Source organism: Musca vetustissima, unplaced genomic scaffold (genome assembly GCF_032173495.1).
Source record: "Musca vetustissima isolate MV318-11 ecotype Yass unplaced genomic scaffold, APGP_CSIRO_Mvet_v1 utg2303, whole genome shotgun sequence".
Classification (NCBI taxonomy): Eukaryota; Metazoa; Arthropoda; class Insecta; order Diptera; family Muscidae; genus Musca; species Musca vetustissima.
This window is the reverse complement of record NW_026881770.1, coordinates 90,631-111,974: the sequence shown is the minus strand read 5'-3', so window position 1 is coordinate 111,974 and position 21,344 is coordinate 90,631. Positions and strand designations below refer to the sequence as shown.

Genomic DNA, 21,344 nt, shown 5'->3' with positions numbered 1-21,344 from the left:
TATTGTAGCATTCGAGAACGGATTTCGGGAATGAAATGTTTTATATTTATTAATTGTTATCGCTTTATATGTTTACAAATAATATTGAATAATATGTTGATATTTGGCACACGCGTTTTAATGAGAATGGGAAGCTGTTTTCTTTTCTTAATTGCATTTTATGTTCATTGCTTTGGTATTGTTAGCGTTCTTCTGATTATATATGCTTCCTTTTGCTAATGTTACTTGCGGTCCTTTGCACAGCTCTGGATTTGGTCCAAATGGCTTATATTTATGTTCACTAAGCAAGGATGCATCAGGTCCAATAGCAAGATTATTTTGGCCTTTGTAAAACTCTGGATTTGCACCATTCCAAGTTACGTAATCGGCTCTAGAAAAAATATATGTAAACATTAAATATGTTTTTGGTAATATATTCTAGAAAGTAAATAATATCAATTGTACAATAATACAAGGTTATGCCAAAATAAATAAATAAATTTGCAACTACAGTATTTTTCGGTTAATTGACCCAGGTTAATTGGTTTCCACGCTTAATTGAACCACATGATGGGTCAAAAATATTACATTTCATAGTAAGCGGGCTCGGTAAAAAGTGGTCCTCGGTTAATTGAAAAAAATTTGTGCAAATTTTGATGTGCAATTAACCGAAAAATACTGTATTTATTAGATTTATTATATAAATAATATACTACAAAAGCGCGAAATACGAATGTGAGTTTATTTTTTCAATTAAATGTTTGTTATGTTATGACTAGACCTCGGATTTTGCATATTTGCATATTTTTTAATACTGAAGATATCGAAATTCTGATTGGACACAAATTCGTTTCAAAGGATTTAGAATTATTTGAAGGGTTCATATTTTTTATTTTTTTGCATATTTTGCATATGCACGAGATATGCAAAAAATATGCAAAATATGTGCAAATATGAGCAACATATTTCACATATGCAATCATTTTAATCAAAAAAAAAAAAAAAAAAATTCAAAATTTTTAAAAAAAATTTTAACCTATAGAAATCTAATTGTGTATGTTTGCGTTTCATGGTTCAACTGTTAGATTTTTGGGGCATTATGAAAAATTTGCTAAATATATGTATAAAACATGCAAACATATATAACCGTTATATGGCGATATACTAAAACGTGGACCGATATATCCCATTTCCAATACCAAGCATCCTAGGAGTAATAATAATATATGTGCAAAATTTCAAAGTTCTATCTTTAATATTGCGACCTAGCATACCGTGCATATTTTTGCATATTTTTGCATATTTTGCATATTTTTGCATATTTTGCATATTTTTGCATATTTTGCATATTTTTGCATAATTTGCATATTTTTGCATATTTTGCATATTTTTGCATATTTTGCATAACCTATAGAAATCTAATTGTGTATGTATGCGTTTCATGGTTCAACTGTTAGATTTTTGGGGCATTATGAAAAATTTGCTAAATATATGTATAAAACATGCAAACATATATAACCGTTATATGGCGATATACTAAAACGTGGACCGATATATCCCATTTCCAATACCAAACATCCTAGGAGTAATAATAATATATGTGCAAAATTTCAAAGTTCTATCTTTAATATTGCGACCTAGCATACCGTGCATATTTTTTGCATATTTTTGCATATTTTGCATATTTTTGCATATTTTGCATATTTTGCATATTTTTGCATATTTTGCATATTTTTGCATATTTTTGCATATTTTGCATATTTTTGCATATTTTGCATATTTTTGCATATTTTGCATATGTTTGCATATATTTTGCATATTTTGCATATGTTTGCATATATTTTGCATATTTTTGCATTTTTTGCATATGTTTGCATATTTTGCATATTTTGCATATATTTTGTATATTTTGCATATGTTTGCATATATTTTGCATATTTTGCATATGTTGGCATATTTTGCATATATTTTGCATATTTTGCATATTTTGCATATTTTTTGCATATTTTTGAATATTTTAGCATATTTAGCATATTTTTGCATATTTTGCATATCGACAATGCATATTTTGTATATTTTTTGCATATATTTATCGCATATCGACCTAGCATACCGTGCATATTTTTTGCATATTTTGCATATTTTTGCATATTTTTTGCATATTTTGCATATTTTTTGCATATTTTGCATATTTTTTGCATATTTTGCACATTTTTTGTATATTTTGCATATTTTTTGCATAGTTTTTGCATGTTTTTTTGCATATTTTTGACATGACCCCAAATATCGATCAATTAAAGCATGAAACGCCTAAATACAAAATTTGAGTCCAATCGGATAAAGCATAAAAAATATGCAAAAATCCGAGGTCTAGTTATGACTTTGAGTCGTCGAGTCGAGGCAAAATACAAGCTTTAGTCCAACAAAAAAAAAAAAAAAAAAAGATTTCAGCGTCCCATACAATGGAATGCAATCCATTTTAAATAGGGTACATATACTGAATTGTAAATAAAAACATCAAATTTTCATTGGTATTTCATGACGAATATCTCATTTTGTTCGTAAGTTATGGAAGTTATAAAAATGTAAATTTTTTTGTGAAATAAATGCAAAAGTTTTTTATGTTAAAAAAAAACAATTTTTTATTAATATAACAAAGAAAGTCCAAAGATCAACAATAATTTTTAACATTAAGAGTTATACTTACAAAAGTAAGCCCTCGTCAGCGCCTTTAGCCAGGCTACTATTAGGTCCATTAGTTTGAATGCGTCCCATTAAAGATTTAAACTCTTTGCACAAGTTCTCTTCCGTCGAGTCAATGCAATCACGATGTGAATGTCTTTGATAAAATTATGTTTGTTAATAGTATTATATATATGAAAATAGTAAAATTATTTAACAATATTACAACTACTTTTTAGATTATAAAATGGATTAATGGAATGCGATGTGTCAGCATGCATAATAATCTGAACATAATATAAACACTTCTTACCACAGATCGATGGAAAAGTACTAAAATCACTATTCCACAATCTCTATTTTGTATGATTTTAAAACTAGGGTTTTCCATGACGAGTGAGCAATTTTTTGGAGTCGGTGCCGATAAAAGATATAGTCCTTTGCTATTATTTACTTTTTTAGTTCTTGTTTTAAAAAGATTTTATAAATTGCTACTTATCGGCAGTATAATATGGAATATATGGTTGATTAAATCAATCGTGTTAAATGTAGGAAACTACTGACATAGTGCAGACTTGGCGGTCATCCGACATTTAGTTTGAATATAACTAATTGGAATGCATAATTCAAAATATAAAAATTCTTCATAACTTAAAACTCTTTTATGAGTTGATGTATTGTATTTTAAACTACAAAGGAAATGTGTTAAGTAATTCACAAATGGAATAATATGAAGTAGATGAAACGTTAATGTCACTACAATACACATAATATATTTGAAAGTTACAGGAAATTAGAAATAGCCAAAGTATTTCCTTAGAGAGTTCGTAATAAGTTTTACTTCTATGGGTTGATTTCTTTATAAACAATTAGATATGGCCCGTCAAAATCAAAGACGTAAATGACATAAGGTAATATACGTCGGAATTGTATATCGAAACATATCAAAATCATTAGGGTTTTGACAAAGGAGTTATATCAATTAGTGAATACGGGAATGAAATATGCTTCAATGGAACAAATATCTTATTTTAAGGTGTTTTCACAGGGCTAATTAAGTAAAATATAAATATAAAATATAATATATATATATATATATATATTAATATAAAATTACTAAATATACGGTCAAAAAATACCAATATCAAATTTCAAAATGTTCTTCTCTAGAAAGAAATAAGTCAGAATATATTCTTGAAAATAACTGCATATATTTGCAAATATTGAAATAAATAAATGTTTACTACTTTTACTACATTTTATACAACTTTTCGATTGTTGAAACCTTAAAAATTTGTCATACATCGTATGTAAACGGTTATGATTTCAAATCAAAATTTTGTTTGCAAATAGTGAAATTTCCGAAGAAAAGAGAATACCATTATCCTCATAGAGATAGGACCTTACATTGTCCATGATACCTGAATAAAACCCATGATTTTATAAAAAAATATGTATAACACATCACAGCCTAATATCTAGGTCAGTTCGAGAGTTGTTCCTTATATTTTCATAAAATAACACATAAATACTCCGTTCCAGAACCTGCAATCTTTATATTATCGAAATAATTTTCGATTTTTCTTTATAAATTTAAAATATTGTACCAGATATTGACTACGGTAACAGAAATAAAATTTCCAGATGTTGAAATAAAATTTACATCTTAAAAAAGTTCTGTTCTAAAATCTGCAAGAGTCTACTAATCTCAAAAGTTTTGGATTTTTTTTATTCAGAAATCTTTCCTGACTCCACAAAACTAGTGAAACTTTCAAACAAATTTAAGGGAACCCCCCATTCTCGATTTTTTATTTTTAAGATTTTAAATGAGCTGGTAAATGAATACCACTTTGCACATATATATTTGAAGATTTAAAAAGGAAGAAAAATAATTTACAAAAAATTTTTGTTGTTGTTTTTTGTTATCAAAAAAATGTCATTTTTGATGGCGGGCATGATAACTCCTCACTGGAACATCGGAATCCGAAAATTCCAACGGTGTTAGAAAGAGTTCATGTCTGGATCTCGTATGAACTAGGATTATTGACTTCGCACAACAATTAACAAAATGGCGGAACTTTGAAAAAAAATTTTTTTTGAAAAATCGCCTATTTTTGACCACAAACTAAGTTAAAAAAAATAGGGAAGAACATCACCGATTGGCTTTATCCTAGTTCATACGATAGCTATACTCTCACAGAGAAACGCCATGAGTTATCGTGCCCGCCATTCGCAAAAACGCTGTTTGGAGAAAAACGCGTTTAAAGTATGAGAAGCCCTCTTGCTGTCACCTGATATCAACACAATAAATCGGCTATGCCTTCAAAATTTGTTGAGATTTTCACTTGAAAATTTATAGGGACATTCTTGAATTATTATAGGTTTAAATTAAATCAAAATAAAAAATTAAAAGTTTTGAAACCGAGAATGGGTTGGGTCACCTTAAAAGAACACAGAATAAAATAGCGTTCTCTGTAAAATTTTTAATAGAGAAATTTGGCCGAGTAAAACTGGTAACCAGGAATTCCATCTTATGATTGGCTGTTGTGTTGATTTTGAGGTATTGCCATTTGCTTTTGGCATTATTACTAGTTTTCTAGTTTTGATATTTTTCCCATTTACTAGATTTACTATTAAAAAATCACTGAAAAGGACATTAACACTGTGCGACACGAAAATTATGCAGGGGTTCTAATGCACCGAAAATACCTTTGGTTTTTTGGGTCACTTCCTAAATTTATTTTATAACGTTAAATTTAGAGAAACGCGTGGTTTCATAGATTTTCAATTTCAAACGGGAATAACTTATTTTCTTTCTAACGTATTTTATTATTATTCTTTTTATTATTATTCTTTCGAAGAGTAAAATTTTTCCTTTCAAACAAGAGATATATTTGGCAGGGACCGTAACGGTTATAAGTAATATGAAATCAGTTATCAGTTGTGGCCTAAATAAAAAAATCCAATTTAAATTATTTATTTTTTAACAGAAAAATAAGCGTTGACTGTTAAATGTTAAATATGATTGTTATAACATAATTTTGATTCGAATTTTAAATCAAAATGATGTTAGGAAAAAATAATTTTTTGAAAAATGGGAGACTCGAAAATCTATATAGACCTATGGTTCCTTCATCAAAGTTGCTTAGAATTGTCCATAGAATCATCCTAGGGGCTGGTTTTAATCGAATTTTTTGGCCCCATACAAATTGGCCCGCCCTAGTGTACACATAAGTGATTAGGATCAAAGGTAAAAAATATTTGTAAAAAAAATTTTAAATAGTAGTTTAGTGTATGAAATCAAGAATATTAGTTAAAGTATAATACCCTTGACTATAAGGTCAAAGGTTATATAACTGGTATTATATGTTATTTACGTTTTTTTTATTTTCTGACGGAAAAAATAAAACTCCCAAAATGATTTTTATTTTTGATGGAAAAAAAACTCCCCAAATAAATTTTATTTTTGACGGAAAAATAGCAATTCCTAAAAGAGTTTTATTTTTGGCGGAACAAAGATAATTTTTTACAGTTAAAAATCAACGTTTATTTCTTTCGTTAAATAATAAGTCTTCACATGGAAAGTGAGAATGTTTTCTCAAGATCACCCAGTATCCTTAATGGGCCCGTCAATACGAATCTATTGGTATATGACACTGTAGGTGTCCCTTGTCTCTAACATGAAGAGTTTTTTGTTTACATTTTCAAAAATAACTGTTATTTTCGGTCCCTGATATTTGGTAAATAGGCTGAGTTACAGTGGTTGAAAAGTATAAAAAGACAAAATTTATTTTTTATCGGACTGTACGATGAATTTCTTATATCAAGCCGTACAAGTTTTATTATATAACGGAGAAGAAAATTAAATAAGATTTGAAAATGAGCAAAATCAAAAAAATCGGTTAAAAATGGATGTCTTATACACATTTTTGTATTTTAACTTATTAGTTCCTTATTTAGAAATATTCTAAAATAAGTGAAATATTTATCTTTTAACATAAAATTTAACGAAGTGTCCTAAAAACCAAAGGTATTTTCGTGGTGTAGGGACTCCATCTAACAAGAATTGGTGTATTAGAAACCCTGAATAATTTTTTTGTTGTTCTGTATCACAGTGTAATTATAATTTGTATAAAATTTTAAATTTTGTAAAAATTCTTGCGATTGACTGACATTATAAAAATGGAATGAAGGATTGTATGTCTAACTACAGCTATGGACTCTAAGACCATAGTCTCAATACATATACTATAAATAATACAACAAAATTGTAATCAATCATACGTATATATGTTAGAAAGTGTATATCATACTTTAAAGAATTGGATTTATCTCGTGATTGTGGGGACAATTTATGCCAAAATGTTGTTGATGCGCATGTTCCACGAATGTAATGTTTGGAACTATTGCTGGAATTTATACGATATCGATCTAAAATACTTGTTGTTTCCATGGTAACTGAAGACAGTTTTAAGTTGAGACTTAATAATAAATTAGCATCATTTGATCCATTCACTTCAGTCTTTGCGGCATTTGTCACCCCTGTATTTGGTGTATCCTTTGACGTTGGCAACATACCGGCAGTTTCAACATTCGTTGTTCGGCTATAGTTTCGTTATTAGTTTTTGTATTTGAATGCAAAGCGTTTCAAAATGTTCACATATAAATAAAATTAGCAAGTAAAAAAGTGAGTAGCGGAAGAATAAGGGATACAGCAGAATTATGAAGATGATTATGAAATGATGATTCCTTACAACAAGCTCGTTATTATTTTGGATGAACTTACCCGGACACACGTGGAATGCCAACGCTATCTCTAGCATATATATTGGAAGTAGTTGTGTTATCGACACCAATCAAACCGTGAGAAGGACAAATTCTATTCATAGCGCGCTCTTGCTCTTCGTCGTGAACGATTTGGAGTATTTGAATCGCCCGATCTTCTACATAGTTTACAGACTCAAGAGCCATACGAATTACGTGTTCCACAATGTGCGGATATTTCTTTTGAAGACGTTGCGTTACTAAAAATAAAAAAATTTACATTTCTGTAATTTTTATAAAAACAAGCAAAGAGAAAGCTGCATATAAGTAAAATCCAACCATTGCCATTTTATAAAACTGTTTTTTTGCAATATGAACCAAATTACATTCCAATAGGGAGATATAGTTACGATTTTTTTACAAAAATCGGGAAAAATAAAAGTAAAATTTATGAAATCTGAATACTGAACGATTTAAATAATTTGGACTGTATACACAATTGTACTGTACACATAGATTGAAAAGCACAGCAATATTTTAATATTTTGGATTTTCATTAGGTTTCGTAGTTTAATTATACAGGGCAAATGCATTTGATTTTTTTAATTAAATTAATAGAATTCATGCTGAATATGTATACAATAAACTCAAAATAAGAAAGTGTTCCCACTTTCTTTCACATTTTTTTAGTTTTTCATTTCAAGAACAGCAATTACGAAAAAACTTTGATAACAAGGATCGATCCTTTACAATTACAAATTATTTAAATCAGTTTGGAATATACTTTTTTTATTTTTGTAAAAAAGACCATAACAAATAATGTAATTTTCCGTCAATATTGTATGTATTTGGTATTCGAGGATAGTTCCATTAAATATGTCTATCGAAAATTGTTAACACCCACCCCATATAAAGAGGAGTAAGTGATGCAGACTTACTTGCAATTTTTTTATCTTCTGTGTACTTATTTGGAAGCAATGGTATCGTGGTAACATTTTGAACGGTGTGACATCCATCATCAAATTCGTGCTGATTTTCAAAATGCTGTGGTGGTTTTTGGGTTGGAAGAAAATCCTTTTTGGTATATCCCAAGGATATTACCTTTTCTGATGCCTTTTGGACGTTGTTATCGGCATTGGCTAATACATCTAAGAGCAATGTTTCATCAGCCTTTGGAAAAATCATTTTCATGTATCTGTGAAAAATCAATACAAATTATAAAATAAAAAAATGTTTATTGTAATAGTTTCGTTCCAGAACCCTAATGAATCTGAAGCTTTTACAAAATGTCCAACTTTTTACTTAAAACCCGTTCCTGTACACTCAAAACTATAACAACATTCAGCGAAAATTTATGAGAATACAGACAAAAATAACGTTCTATTTAAAATTGCTTACTCGAGGAGATGTAACTAAGAATGCTACAGGGGAGAACACGGACGGGGCATGTTATGTGTTACAACCTTAACTTCTGATTGGATTTTGTGTTTGCTATGGACCATGGCCCAAATATCAGGTCATTCAGAAGGCGAATTTTAGGAAATACATTTCTACATTTTCTGCCAAATGTTGTTGTTGTATCTTTGAAAATTTTCGATTTATTTTGCACTTTTTGAACGCACACAACAGAGTTTTTATACAGTACTGTGTTTAATTTAATAAAAAACTGCTTTTCACCACATCTGAAAAACCATTTTGTTTATTTAAAGATAATTTTTAAACAAATTGAATTTTTTCCATGCCTTAACTACGGTTATTTTTTTTCAATTAAAAATATTTTGAAAAAAAATCTAGATATCAGATATATATGGGCAATATTGCCAATTTTTTAATATTCCATTTTCAGAAAATCAGCTTTTTTGTTTTTATGGTACATCAATGATTTTTGGTACACATATAGAGAAAAATGTTCTGACTCCGAAACCGATCAATTTTTTGGTTGATGCGCGCCAAAGTTATCGAGGTTTTAATTTTGGGCATAAGAAAAAAATCTTAAAATTACGCCGTTTATTATATTGACCAAAAACGTTGATATATATTTTCCCTCGTAGAATAAGAATATGAATATATTATAATAATCGGGAAAAAGGTGCACATCTTCGCGAAATATGATAAAAATAATAAATATATAGGAGATTACGTCAATATTTTCATTACATTAATGACATACACGCACCTAAAAATTAATTTACAAATATCTACATAATCTAAACACCATGATGAATCAAATTATATCAAAATCAAACAAGTCCGTGTAGCGGTATGTACATTACAGCGACAACAAAACAAAACAAACAACAAAAAATGTCATCATATTTATTTTTAATTTTATACAAGAAATTTCGGAAAAAATGTAGGAGTTATTATGATATTTTACCCGAATTTCTCCGAAAAATTTACATATATAAAAATAATCACTTTTTGTTTATAAGTATACGCCTTGTGGATTATATCAAGACCCTTCTGATAAATCTTTGGGTTCTATAAATAGGAATAAATCTTAAAATAAAATAATATTATGAAATATTATATGAATTATATGAAATATTATGAAATAAAATAATACTATTAAATCATTTGATGCGCATGCGGTTCCCAGGAAGTACTGAAGTTTATCTTCTAATCCATATATATATATATATATATATATATATTTTGCGAAATTTCATTTGACGGCTAAGATGTACTACATGTTGCATTGAAGTACCCAAAAACTCGTAAAACGCGAATAATTTCCGAAAACTCCATATGCCTTAACGCGCATCCGATTTCGGTGTGCACCCTAAAAAAATACATCGATCTATACTGATTAATGCTGTCTTTTCGCAAAAGTAAAAATCCGTAACAGGTCATTTATTAACCATTATCCACAGACAACGCAAATAAATCTGCGATATTTTCAAAAATATTTTTTGCCAAATTACTTGTTTTTTGGAAGGCCAGTTCCCGCCGTTCTAGTATATGGATTTTCACGAAAAATATTTTATATCATTCGAAACGTAAAAAACCTTCGGATGAGTATTACTCTGAAGCTGTGCATTATACATACACAAAATATATATCAAATTACTCAGAAGTAAAATTCAAAAAACAATGAAAATCGAGCTTCAAAATTACAGCATCATTTAAAGGTAGAAGCAGTTAAAATTTTGAAAAATTTATACATAAGGGGCGTAGTCCCTATTTTGTTGGCTTCTAGTTTTACTTTGATACAAAGACCGTGAAATGAGTGGCTTAATCACAAATCTATAGAGAACATAAAAAAACTGCTTCGCCTCAACCTGTTTTTACACATTTTTTTACATTAAAGTAGACACAGCTTCCACCAAAATAAAGTTTGGAGGTCAATATCATGAACAGTTTGCAACGACAGTTCAATTAACCTAAAACTATTCACTTTTTTCATATACTTAATAATTCCGCTTCAGCTATGTTGAAAAATTGGTAATATTGCCCATATATATTTTTAATTTTTACATATAAATTAAAAAAAAAATAATTATTGGAATTAGGTGTGTTAATTGGTCCAGTTACATTACCTAAAATCTTATGCTCTCTCGAGAAAAAATATTGCTAAATAATATAAAATGCAAAATATCTACAAAAGGTTAACTTAATTTGTAAGATTTCTTTAACATTTAATTTTTTTAACACTTACTACCTGTCGGATATACTCTTACTGGATTGCATAAACAAAAAACATCCAATAATTATTTATACAAATTATTGAAAGAATAAACATACCTATTATCATTACACACTTACTACATCTATGTACACTTAAATACAGTATATCTAAATTATCAATTTCATTATATTTAACATATATATTATATATCCTAATAGGGGAGGTTAACCCGAGAATAAGTTCTAATGGAAATACAGTTTTATGACATGGTTCAGATATAGTCATATTTTTATGGATGATCCACATTAATAAGTATTGTCATTATTTTGAGTAACATGTCAAATGCAAATCCCAAACTCGTACATTCTTGTAGGTAGGAGATCTTAATCCTAACTTATTTAATAAAAAAATACACTTTATATAAATACGCCTTGTATTGGAATAAGTTTACATACCTTAACTTCATTTTGGGAGACGAATGTGGTTTTGGTGAATTTCTTACTTGTTCGCCTAAGAATGGCGATCCGTGAAAGGGTGACAATACCAATGGACCTATGTTGCCGCTATTAATACTCATTGCATTACAAAGGCGACCAGGTGGCACAGGACTTGCTGTACGCGAGTAACTGTTGCCCATTTCTAGGCCTCGCAGATGTGAGCCAGGATCAAAGCGCCGAGCTGGTGGTGTCATATGAATGGTGGAATTACTGTGAAATAAATGCCTTTGTCCTGGTGGTGTAACATGAGGTCCTGGCATTGTAACGGGATGCTTCTCCACCTGTAAAGCACTAATAACAACAGCTTCTCGATTATAATATCTATATGTATATACGAGTTTTGCCAAATTTGAAGAAATCCATATATAAATAACAATGCAGCATGTGAAAGATAAGATGGAAATAAATATATTTAAATATGCAAGCTTTATGATCTACGTTTACCAATATAGATAATTCTTTTGATATTAAGAATTATTGCTTAAGGGAACCCCCCCCATTCTCGATTTTATTTTTTCAAGATTTTCAATGGGCTGGTAAATCAATACCAATGCTTGTTAAGGTTTGTAACATTGCACATATATAATTGAAGGTTTAAAGAAGAAGAAAAATAATTTACAAAAAAATTTTGTTATTGTTTTGTTGTTGTTTTTTGTAATTAAAGAAAAGTCCTTATTTTTGATGGCGGGCATGATAACTCCTCACTGGAACATCGGAATCCGAAAATTCCAACGGTGTTAGAAAGAGTACATGTCTGGCTCTCGTATGAACTAGGATTATTGACTTCGCTCTAAAATTATCAAAATGGTGGACCTTTGAAAAAATATTTTTGAAAAATCGCCGATTTTTTACCAAAAACCAAGTTAAAAAATAAGGAAGATCTTCACCGATTTGCTTTATCCTAGTTCATACGAGAGCTATACACTCCCAGAGAAACGTTGTAAAATTTGGAACCGATTGGGTTATTAGTTTTTGAGTTATCCTGCCCGCCATTCGCAAAAAAATGTTTAGAGAAAAACGCGTTTAAAGTTTGAGAAGCCCTTCATCCGTCATTTGATGCTGATACAATAAATCGGCTATATCTTCAAGAGTTCTTGAGATTTTCACTTGAAATTTTGTAGAGACATTCTTTAATCAGTGTAGATTCGAATTATATCAACAAAAATTTTGACCCCGAGAATGGGGGGGGTCCCCTTAACTTATTTTTAATACTTCTTTATAAGTTCGGTGTTAACATATTCTACCTTTGTACGCTACTCTGCTGCTGTTCTTTATGATTCTCTTTTGAATTTCTAATCACTTTACTATTCTTTTACCTCCCTCTCCTGAGAACTCGGCAGAGTTGCAGCAGAATTGCTCACAAAAGTTGCAGGTATCAGTTGTCAAAGAAGTGTTACTTAATTCTTTGCCATGTTTATTATAGGTTTCTCTTTATACTATTCTAGTATGAGAGAGTAAGAGCGATACTTCTTCTTCGAACAATAAAATTACAAAGAGGAAACAAAAACAACATTTTGTACAAATTTTAAAACTTGTTGTTTTTTGCTTATACAAAACTTTACTGAGTAAATTGTACCTGTAATAAAAATGCAAAATACAAATTGTTGATTTTATGTGTGAATCTGCAAAACACATATTATAGCCCAAGCTATGCGATTTTTAATAACTATTTGACGGCATACATGTGTGCGTACGAATTTCTACGCGCAGCACGTTATTGAAATGTGTTTGTAATCTGATTGCATAAGTCTTGTCATCAAAATCTATTTCGATTCGAAGGCCCTAAAGAATTATTTTAATTGAATTTTTCGTCAACGATGAACTACAAATTTTCTAAAACAATTGAAATGATTCAGTATATAGAAAATAGTTGTACGGAAAATCGGACCTCAAAAAGTTTATATGATAAAAAATGATTTTTCAAAAGCGTTAAGAATTGCCATTACTGCGTTAAGAACTGTCATCTCAAATGAGACTATCCAATATATTTTTGACACGCAAATATTATGCATTCTATGGAAAAAATATCCAGCATATTTTTGATAATGTTGCGTTTATATTGTTTCTGTTGTTATTCTTCAAAAATTAAATTGTACTCACTTTTTCAGAAGTAAACGTATGTGGTTTTCACTTGCGGTGGGAAACATATTTTGAATTTTTCGTACAACAGCATCGGTGTCAATTTGATTTGTAAACGATGTTTCCTGTATGGTAGAACGTCGTGATAAATTTACAGTACGAGGTGCCTGTTGAATTTGAGATTTTTGTACCGGTAAAGGGGACATGTCCTGAAAATATATGATATTTACACAATAAGCCACTGGTTAGTATTCGAGGCACACTTACGTTGATCAAATGTGTTCTGGAAGATGTCAATAATGGGCTGGTAGACATATGTTGAAGACTGGAGTTTGGTGTTTGGAAAGCCCGTATAGCTGTCATGTTGTTGCTTGGGTAAACATGATATGGGGATCCCCCGGATCCGTGCAAAGACTAAATATATTAGAAGAAGAAATCATGATTTAAATTATTGCCGATAGTTTATTTGAAATACATTTCTATATTTCAAAGTTGTAATTAGCACATGTATTTTATTACATAAAAGTATTATATGCTATATTTTGGAATGTGGAAGAATCTACTGTTTTTAAATTCTATATACAGTCAACGCTCGGTATAGAGAATACTCAGTTTAACGAATTGCGGGTATAACGAAACGTTTTCCAAATTTGTATACTGGGTATAATGAAATAATATATTTGTTTTATAAAAAAGTGTAAGAAGATGTTATTATGTTAATTATTATATATATTGTTCGAAATGCATAAAAAAGTGAAAAAGCCTTTTTGTTTTTTAATAATATTACAAACTAAAAAGACGGATGAATTCTTTTGCAGATTTTATATTCTTAATCGCATTTTAGCTTCATTTTTTTAGATCTGACCAATCGTCGTACAGTCAATAAAGAATATTTTTGGAAGTTGTGGAATTGGCCGATGAGCCAGAACCAACAGAATTACCGCGACATTTCCTCATTCGATTGTAATATTTTAACTGTATTCTCAATTTGGGTTTGTGAAAATTTTAATGTGAACATATTAATATAATGAGTGTAAGTTTTCAGTTCGGCTTTTCATTTAAAGCTTGACTTTCGCATATCTGTGTTCGTTGGATATGCGTGATAAAGCTTTCCAATTAAAAAAAGCATACTAACCTGCATGGCAATTGATTCGGATGAGCATCTTTCATTTTGTAAAGTTCTATAACGTGGATCATGTAGTTGCATTACTTTCGTGATGTAATTTATATAATAGCTGAAAAAAAATAAATGGAATAAAAACGTCATTATCGAATTTTTAACCCATATAACGCCAGATATTTTATAGAGGAATAGCTAAAATGTGTTTCATTACCAAGTTGCTTGAGAAGAATAATGGGTGTATTGTATAGAATTTTAATTTTGTATATCGTTAGCTAAAATGCAAAAAAGCGTAACTAACAAAAGCATAATTGTGTAGGAGAAGCAAAAAACTGTTTTGAATGAAAACTATAAACATGTCAAAAAAAGTATGCTGCCGGGCATACGAATAATAGATATTGCATATGACGAATAATAGACTATAATTTTTATACCCTTCACCACACTGTGGTACAGGGTATTATTATTCATTACCAAGTTGCTTGAGAAGAATAATGGGTGTATTGTATAGAATTTTAATTTTGTATATCGTTATCTAAAATGCAAAAAAGCGTAACTAACAAAAGCATAATTGTGTAGGAGAAGCAAAAAACTGTTTTGAATGAAAACTATAAACATGTCAAAAAAAGTATGCTGCCGGGCATACGAATAATAGATATTGCATATGACGAATAATAGACTATAATTTTTATACCCTTCACCACACTGTGGTACAGGGTATTATGTCTTTGTGCATATGTTTGTAACAGGCAAAAATAATCGAGATAGACCCATGGTTCCTTTTGAGAATATGCATAGAATCACTTTCTGAATCGATTTATGCATGTCCGTCCGTCCGTCTGTCCGTCTGTCCATGTTAAATTGTAAACAAAGTACAGGTCGCATTTATGATCCGATTTGGATGAAATTTGGCACAGCTCATTTGTTTGGCCCAAGGACGAACCCTATTGAAATTGGGAAAATCGGTTCAGATTTAGATATAGCTCCCATATATATTTTTGCCCGATTTACGGACTTTAGACCCTGAAAATCTTTCGATTTGCACGAAATTTGGCATAGCGTACTGAATTGAGCCACGAAAGATGTGTGCCAAGTTTCGTGAAAATCGGTTCAGATTTATATATAGCTCCCATATATAGTTTCGCCCGATTTACGGACTTTAGACCCTGAAAATCTTTCGATTTGCACGAAATTTGGCATAGCGTACTGAATTGAGCCACGAAAGATGTGTGCCAAGTTTCGTGAAAATCGGTTCAGATTTAGATATAGCTCCCATATATAGTTTCGGCCGATTTTTGGTAAATGGCATACCAAAGTCCCTATATATCTTTCGATTTGCACGAAATTTGGCATAGCGCACTGAATTAAGTCTAGAATGATGTGTGCAAAGTTTCGTGAAAATCGGTTCAGATTTAGATATAGCTCCCGTATATATCTTCCTCCGATTTAAGGTAAATGGTGTACCAAAGTCCTTATATATCTTTCGATTTGCATGAAATTTGGCATATCGTACTGAATTGAGGCTAGAATGATGTCTGCCCAGTTTCGCGAAAATCGGTCCAGATTTAGATATAGCTCCCATATATAGTTTCGTCCGATTTCATGTTAATGGTGCCCCAAAGTCCCTATATATCTTTCGATTTGCAGGAAATTTGGCATAACGTACTGAATTGAGCCTAGAATGATGTCTGCCCAGTTTCGAGAAAATCGGCCCAGATTCAGATATAGTTTCGTCCGATTTCATGTAAATGGTGCACCAAAGTCCCTATATATCCTTCGATATATTTGGATAGAGCTTCCATATATATTTTCGCCCGATTTTAAGTAAATTGGACATCAAACTCTTCATGCTAGTCAGGTTGACATCAAATTTTGCACAACGTACAAAATTGAGCATAGAATTACGTAGTTGCGTTTTCTAGAAGCCCAACAGATAGCCCAACAGATAACCTATTTATATTTGATTGAAGTCGATTTATATAACTTATGGATATATAGGTAGATTCACATTTAGATAAATATCACATATTTTATTTCATCCAATTTCATGTTAATAGTCCTGTTTGATATATCCATAGTGGTGAAGGGTATCATATAGTCAGCCCCGTCCGACTTTACTACTTTCCTTACTGGTTTTAACAAATTTAGTTATTTAGTTTAATGGCAGTCATAACAATTAAGTAAAAATTTGATTTTTTTTAATTACGCCTTTTTGTTTTTTGTTAATAGAAGCATCTTCTTTGACCGCAGACGTGTAAAACTTTGTCAACACATGTAGTTTATTGACATTCTAATATTCATTCAAAAAGTCAATTTTCAATTTTTTTTAGTTACGCCTTTTTGCATTTTAGCTGACGATATGTATTTAAATGTCAGTCAATTTGGTAAACTGGTAAACGCTTTCGACTTTATAAAGACGAAATTGAAAAAATCAATGAAGACTTTAGGTTGCCTTACCTTAATAAATAAATCTTGGTTTTGAATAGAATATTCAGATATAAATTTCTATTCTAAAATCCTAAATTACAGGTGGTTGAAGTGAATTAAAAACATGAACTCACTGCGAACTAATGTGTCACTAAAATTTTTCCCAACCATGATAATGATGCGTTGCACGCTTTTGAAGTTTAGTATTATTATAATTACATAAGAAAACTAATGTTATATGAAGTCCTTATGTTTATTTTTCACTAATTCGTCGTTTTTTTACAAAAATCTATGAAAGATCTATGGAAATGTTATAAGGGGTTAACTGAGTCAGGTAGAATAGTTACATTTTACTTATTTTTTTTCTAATTTACTTCTAATAAGATTAGATAAAAACAGCTCAACCACAAAATCATTTGAACTTTTTTATTTATGTGAATTTATAAGAATTTTAGAAAATTCTTTTTAGTCATTCTAAACACATATATAATTAACCACAAGCTTTCCCATGAAATATCTTTAAATATGAAAATCATAAAAGATTTCAGCATCCTATCTATAGTCAATGTCCCATTTAATTAAAAAGTCATGTGTTTTTTTGGAATCTAGAAATTTTTTTCGTTCGTTCCCACGCCTTTCACACCCGCCCTGCTGACCGAGGGGGGTTACCTCCCTATTTTTAATTTTTATATCCGTCACCACACAGTGGTACAGGGTATTATGCCTTTGTGCATATGTTTGTTACAGGCAAAAGGAATCGAGGTAGACCCATGGTTCCTTTTGAGACAAGATTTTGTATACCGTATTGAAGTTACTACAGGTTGACATCCGTGAGGTTTTGTAGAGATAGGTTCAGATTTAGCTCCCATATATATTATCGTCCGATTTTATTGAAAACGCGCACCGAGGAGTCTATGTTTCTTCTATATTCACGAAATTTAGCAGCGGGTATGGACTTTAGTTTGAATGCGTTGGTTAAGTTCGAAATCGTTTCAGATTCACATACTTTAGTCCCATTTCATGTAAATGGTGCACCATATATCCTGTTCTATTTGCACGATATTTTGTTGTTGAAATCTGTTCAGATGTAGATATAGCTCCCTCATATATTTTTGTCCGATTTTATGCAAATGGGGGAGCGTATATCTTTTCGCTTTACATGAAATATAGCATAGCGTAGTGGATTGAGGACGTTTCAGGTTTAAATATAGCTTCCGTATATATTTTCATCCGATTTCATCCAAATGATGTACCAAGTACGTTTCCACGACAGAGTGGTCTACCATCCCAAAAGACCCGAGTCTTACTCGGCCAACGTCTGTCACCTCAGTCCATTGTGCATTCGCCCACTTATGACGAATTAGTGCACAACGTACCAAATCTTACTCGGCCAACGTCTGTCACCTCAGTCCATTGTGCATTCGCCCACTTAGGACGAATTAGTGCACAACGTACCAAATCGAGACTAGAAAAACGTGTATTGGATTTCGTGTCGAGCTAAATTTTGGATAACGCACGGTGTTGCACATGCCAACTGGTGTATGCCACGGTTGCTCAAATATTTCCATTTATATATAGATCTTAAAAATCTTTTGCTCGATAATTGACATTGATTTAATTTAGTTCAAATGTCTATTATTTCGTTTGTTTTAATTTAGTTCAAAAATCTTTGGTCTTCACGCAGTTAATTTCGTCCGATTCCATTTCAATGGACGTACAAAGATGCTATGTCTACTCAATCTAAAGGATATTGTACCCATAGTATCATATATTCGGCCCCGTCCGACTTTTGAACATTCCTTACTGTTTTTGTATATATATAATTAAATAATAAGAATTAATTTTTGCATAAAAACATTATTAAAAAGTGACGGAACGTTTTTACATAATTAAGAAGAATAATATTATTTTATTTATTTATTTTAGGCAAAAGTTCATTCATTCCTACTATTATGAATCGTCATAACTCTACAGCAATATAATCAAATGATAATTGCCACCCTAGTACACAAACACACACAATTAAATTACTTGGCTTCCTTTTTGTACGAGAACATCAAAAGCACACAACACTAATATGTTAATATGCACAAATATATGTATGAATGTTGCAGAATTTATATGAAGTACTTCTTAAATTTAGAGCAAATATTTTAATAATTACACAATCTAGGTACTCCAAAAAATACAGTATAAATGAAATTTGAAGAATTACGCTAAGATTGTAAATGCCGATTTTTCTGTCATATTCTTTTGTGCGACACATTATTGCTCTGTACTTACCAATTTCCGGTGGCTTGGTCATATTTACAATCCCATCCTGGTGGCAATTTCTGATAATGCCTATCTCCAGATTCACCCATAACTTAGTATATTGGCCTTTGCTTGGATTCAAATGGTTTATATTTATTTTTCTGTTTGTATACGCCACTCATCAAAGGGCAGTAAACAAATCATGGAAATGTGTATACCGTATTCCTTTCATAGTCCTTTGACACAATGAAGCAGATGAGACACTGATTTCACATCGTACACAGTGTGATTTAAATCCTCTCTTAAAGCTTTTGTACGGCTGTGTTGGCATTATGCTGGCAATGTGAATGAGGCATCGCTGAATACCTACGGAATAGAGTATCAAAACAAAACTTCTAAAACATAAAAATGAAAATGCTGAGGGTTGTTTTATTGTAAACAAACCCTCAACCCATTCTATACTGTTGAACCAGGCGTAGTGGAATGTATTAGTACAAAAACCGATATTTTAGCGACATGCGCAATAGCAATTATTGTTTTTTTAATATACGTAACTGAAGTAGGATTATTATATTGTACAACAAACTATACAACAACCACATGGAAATTTGTTGTAAGTAATACTACACCTTTTTCACATGTTATTCAAAACATATCAAATGTAATTCGAGAATTTCATTTGTATTTCACAACATACAATCTGCAATTCGATAATTCCATTTGCAATTCATAACATATCAGTTGTAATTCGAGAATTTCATTTGTAATTAATAGAACACCGTCCGAAATTCATAGAATTCCATTTGAAATTCATAAACTTCCATTTGAAATTCCAAGTATTGCATTTGAAATTCTTAAAATTCCATTTGAAATTTAAATAATTCCAATTGAAATTCTTAACATTTTATACATACATATAAAATTTCATTTGTTATATGCATATAAAATTTCATTTGTTTTTCATAACATTTAATTTTAAATTCGAAAAATATTAATGGTAACACACAAGGAATATGTATCAATTTGAAATGAATTTTTACGAATTACAACTGAAATATTTTGAATTACAAGTGAAATGTTATAAATTCCAAGTTGACTTTTTTGAATTTTAAATCGATTTCTTTGAATTTCAAATGAAACTCTACAAATTTCAAATGGAATTATACCAATTACAAATGAATTTCTTTTAATTTCAAATAGATTTTTTTGAATTTCATATGAAATGTTTAAAATTACAAATGAAATGTTGTGAATTACCAATTGCACACTACACCTTTTTCACATATTATTCAAAACATATCAGCTGTAATTCGAGAATTTCATTTGTAATTCCTAGAATACCTTTCGAAATTCATAGAATTCCATTTGAAATTCATAAACTTCCATTTGAAATTCCAAGTATTTGCGTTTGAAATTCATAAAGTTCCACTTGAAATTAATAAAATTCCATTTGAAATTTAAATAATTCCATTTGAAATTCTTAACATTTGATTTGAAATACATAACATTCCATTTGTTTTTCATATCATTTAATTTTAAATACGAAAAATATTATTGTAACACAAAAGGAATATGTATGAATTTGAAATGAATTGTTATGAATTACAACTGAAATTTTATGAATTACAAGTGAAATGTAATGAATTTCAAATTGGATTCTTTGAACTTCAAATGGATTTCTTTGAATTTCAAATGAAACTCTACGAAATTCAAATTGAAATATTCGAATTACGAATGAAATTTTTTAAATTTCAAATGTAATTTTTTGAATGTCATACGAAAAGTTTAAAATTACAAATGAAATGTTGTGAATTACAAATTACATACTCGAATTACAAGTGAAATGTTATGAATTGCAAATTGAGTTTTCGAATTACAAATGAAATTCAATTTGCAATTCATAACATTTCAGTTG

At 30.1% G+C, this 21,344-nt stretch overlaps 1 protein-coding gene across 1 annotated transcript; it reads right to left on the bottom strand.

Annotated features, from left to right (window-relative positions):
• Positions 1–147: 147 nt before the first annotated feature.
• Positions 148–19,539, bottom strand: LOC133327750 (uncharacterized). Its single transcript, XM_061536290.1, has 9 exons — positions 19,460–19,539; positions 14,765–14,864; positions 13,897–14,043; positions 13,651–13,838; positions 11,509–11,871; positions 8,364–8,620; positions 7,448–7,685; positions 2,687–2,818; positions 148–370 (listed from the first exon to the last, which is right to left on the bottom strand). The coding sequence occupies exons 1-9, from the start codon at positions 19,537–19,539 to the stop codon at positions 148–150; spliced, it is 1,728 nt and encodes a 575-aa protein (XP_061392274.1).
• Positions 19,540–21,344: the final 1,805 nt, after the last annotated feature.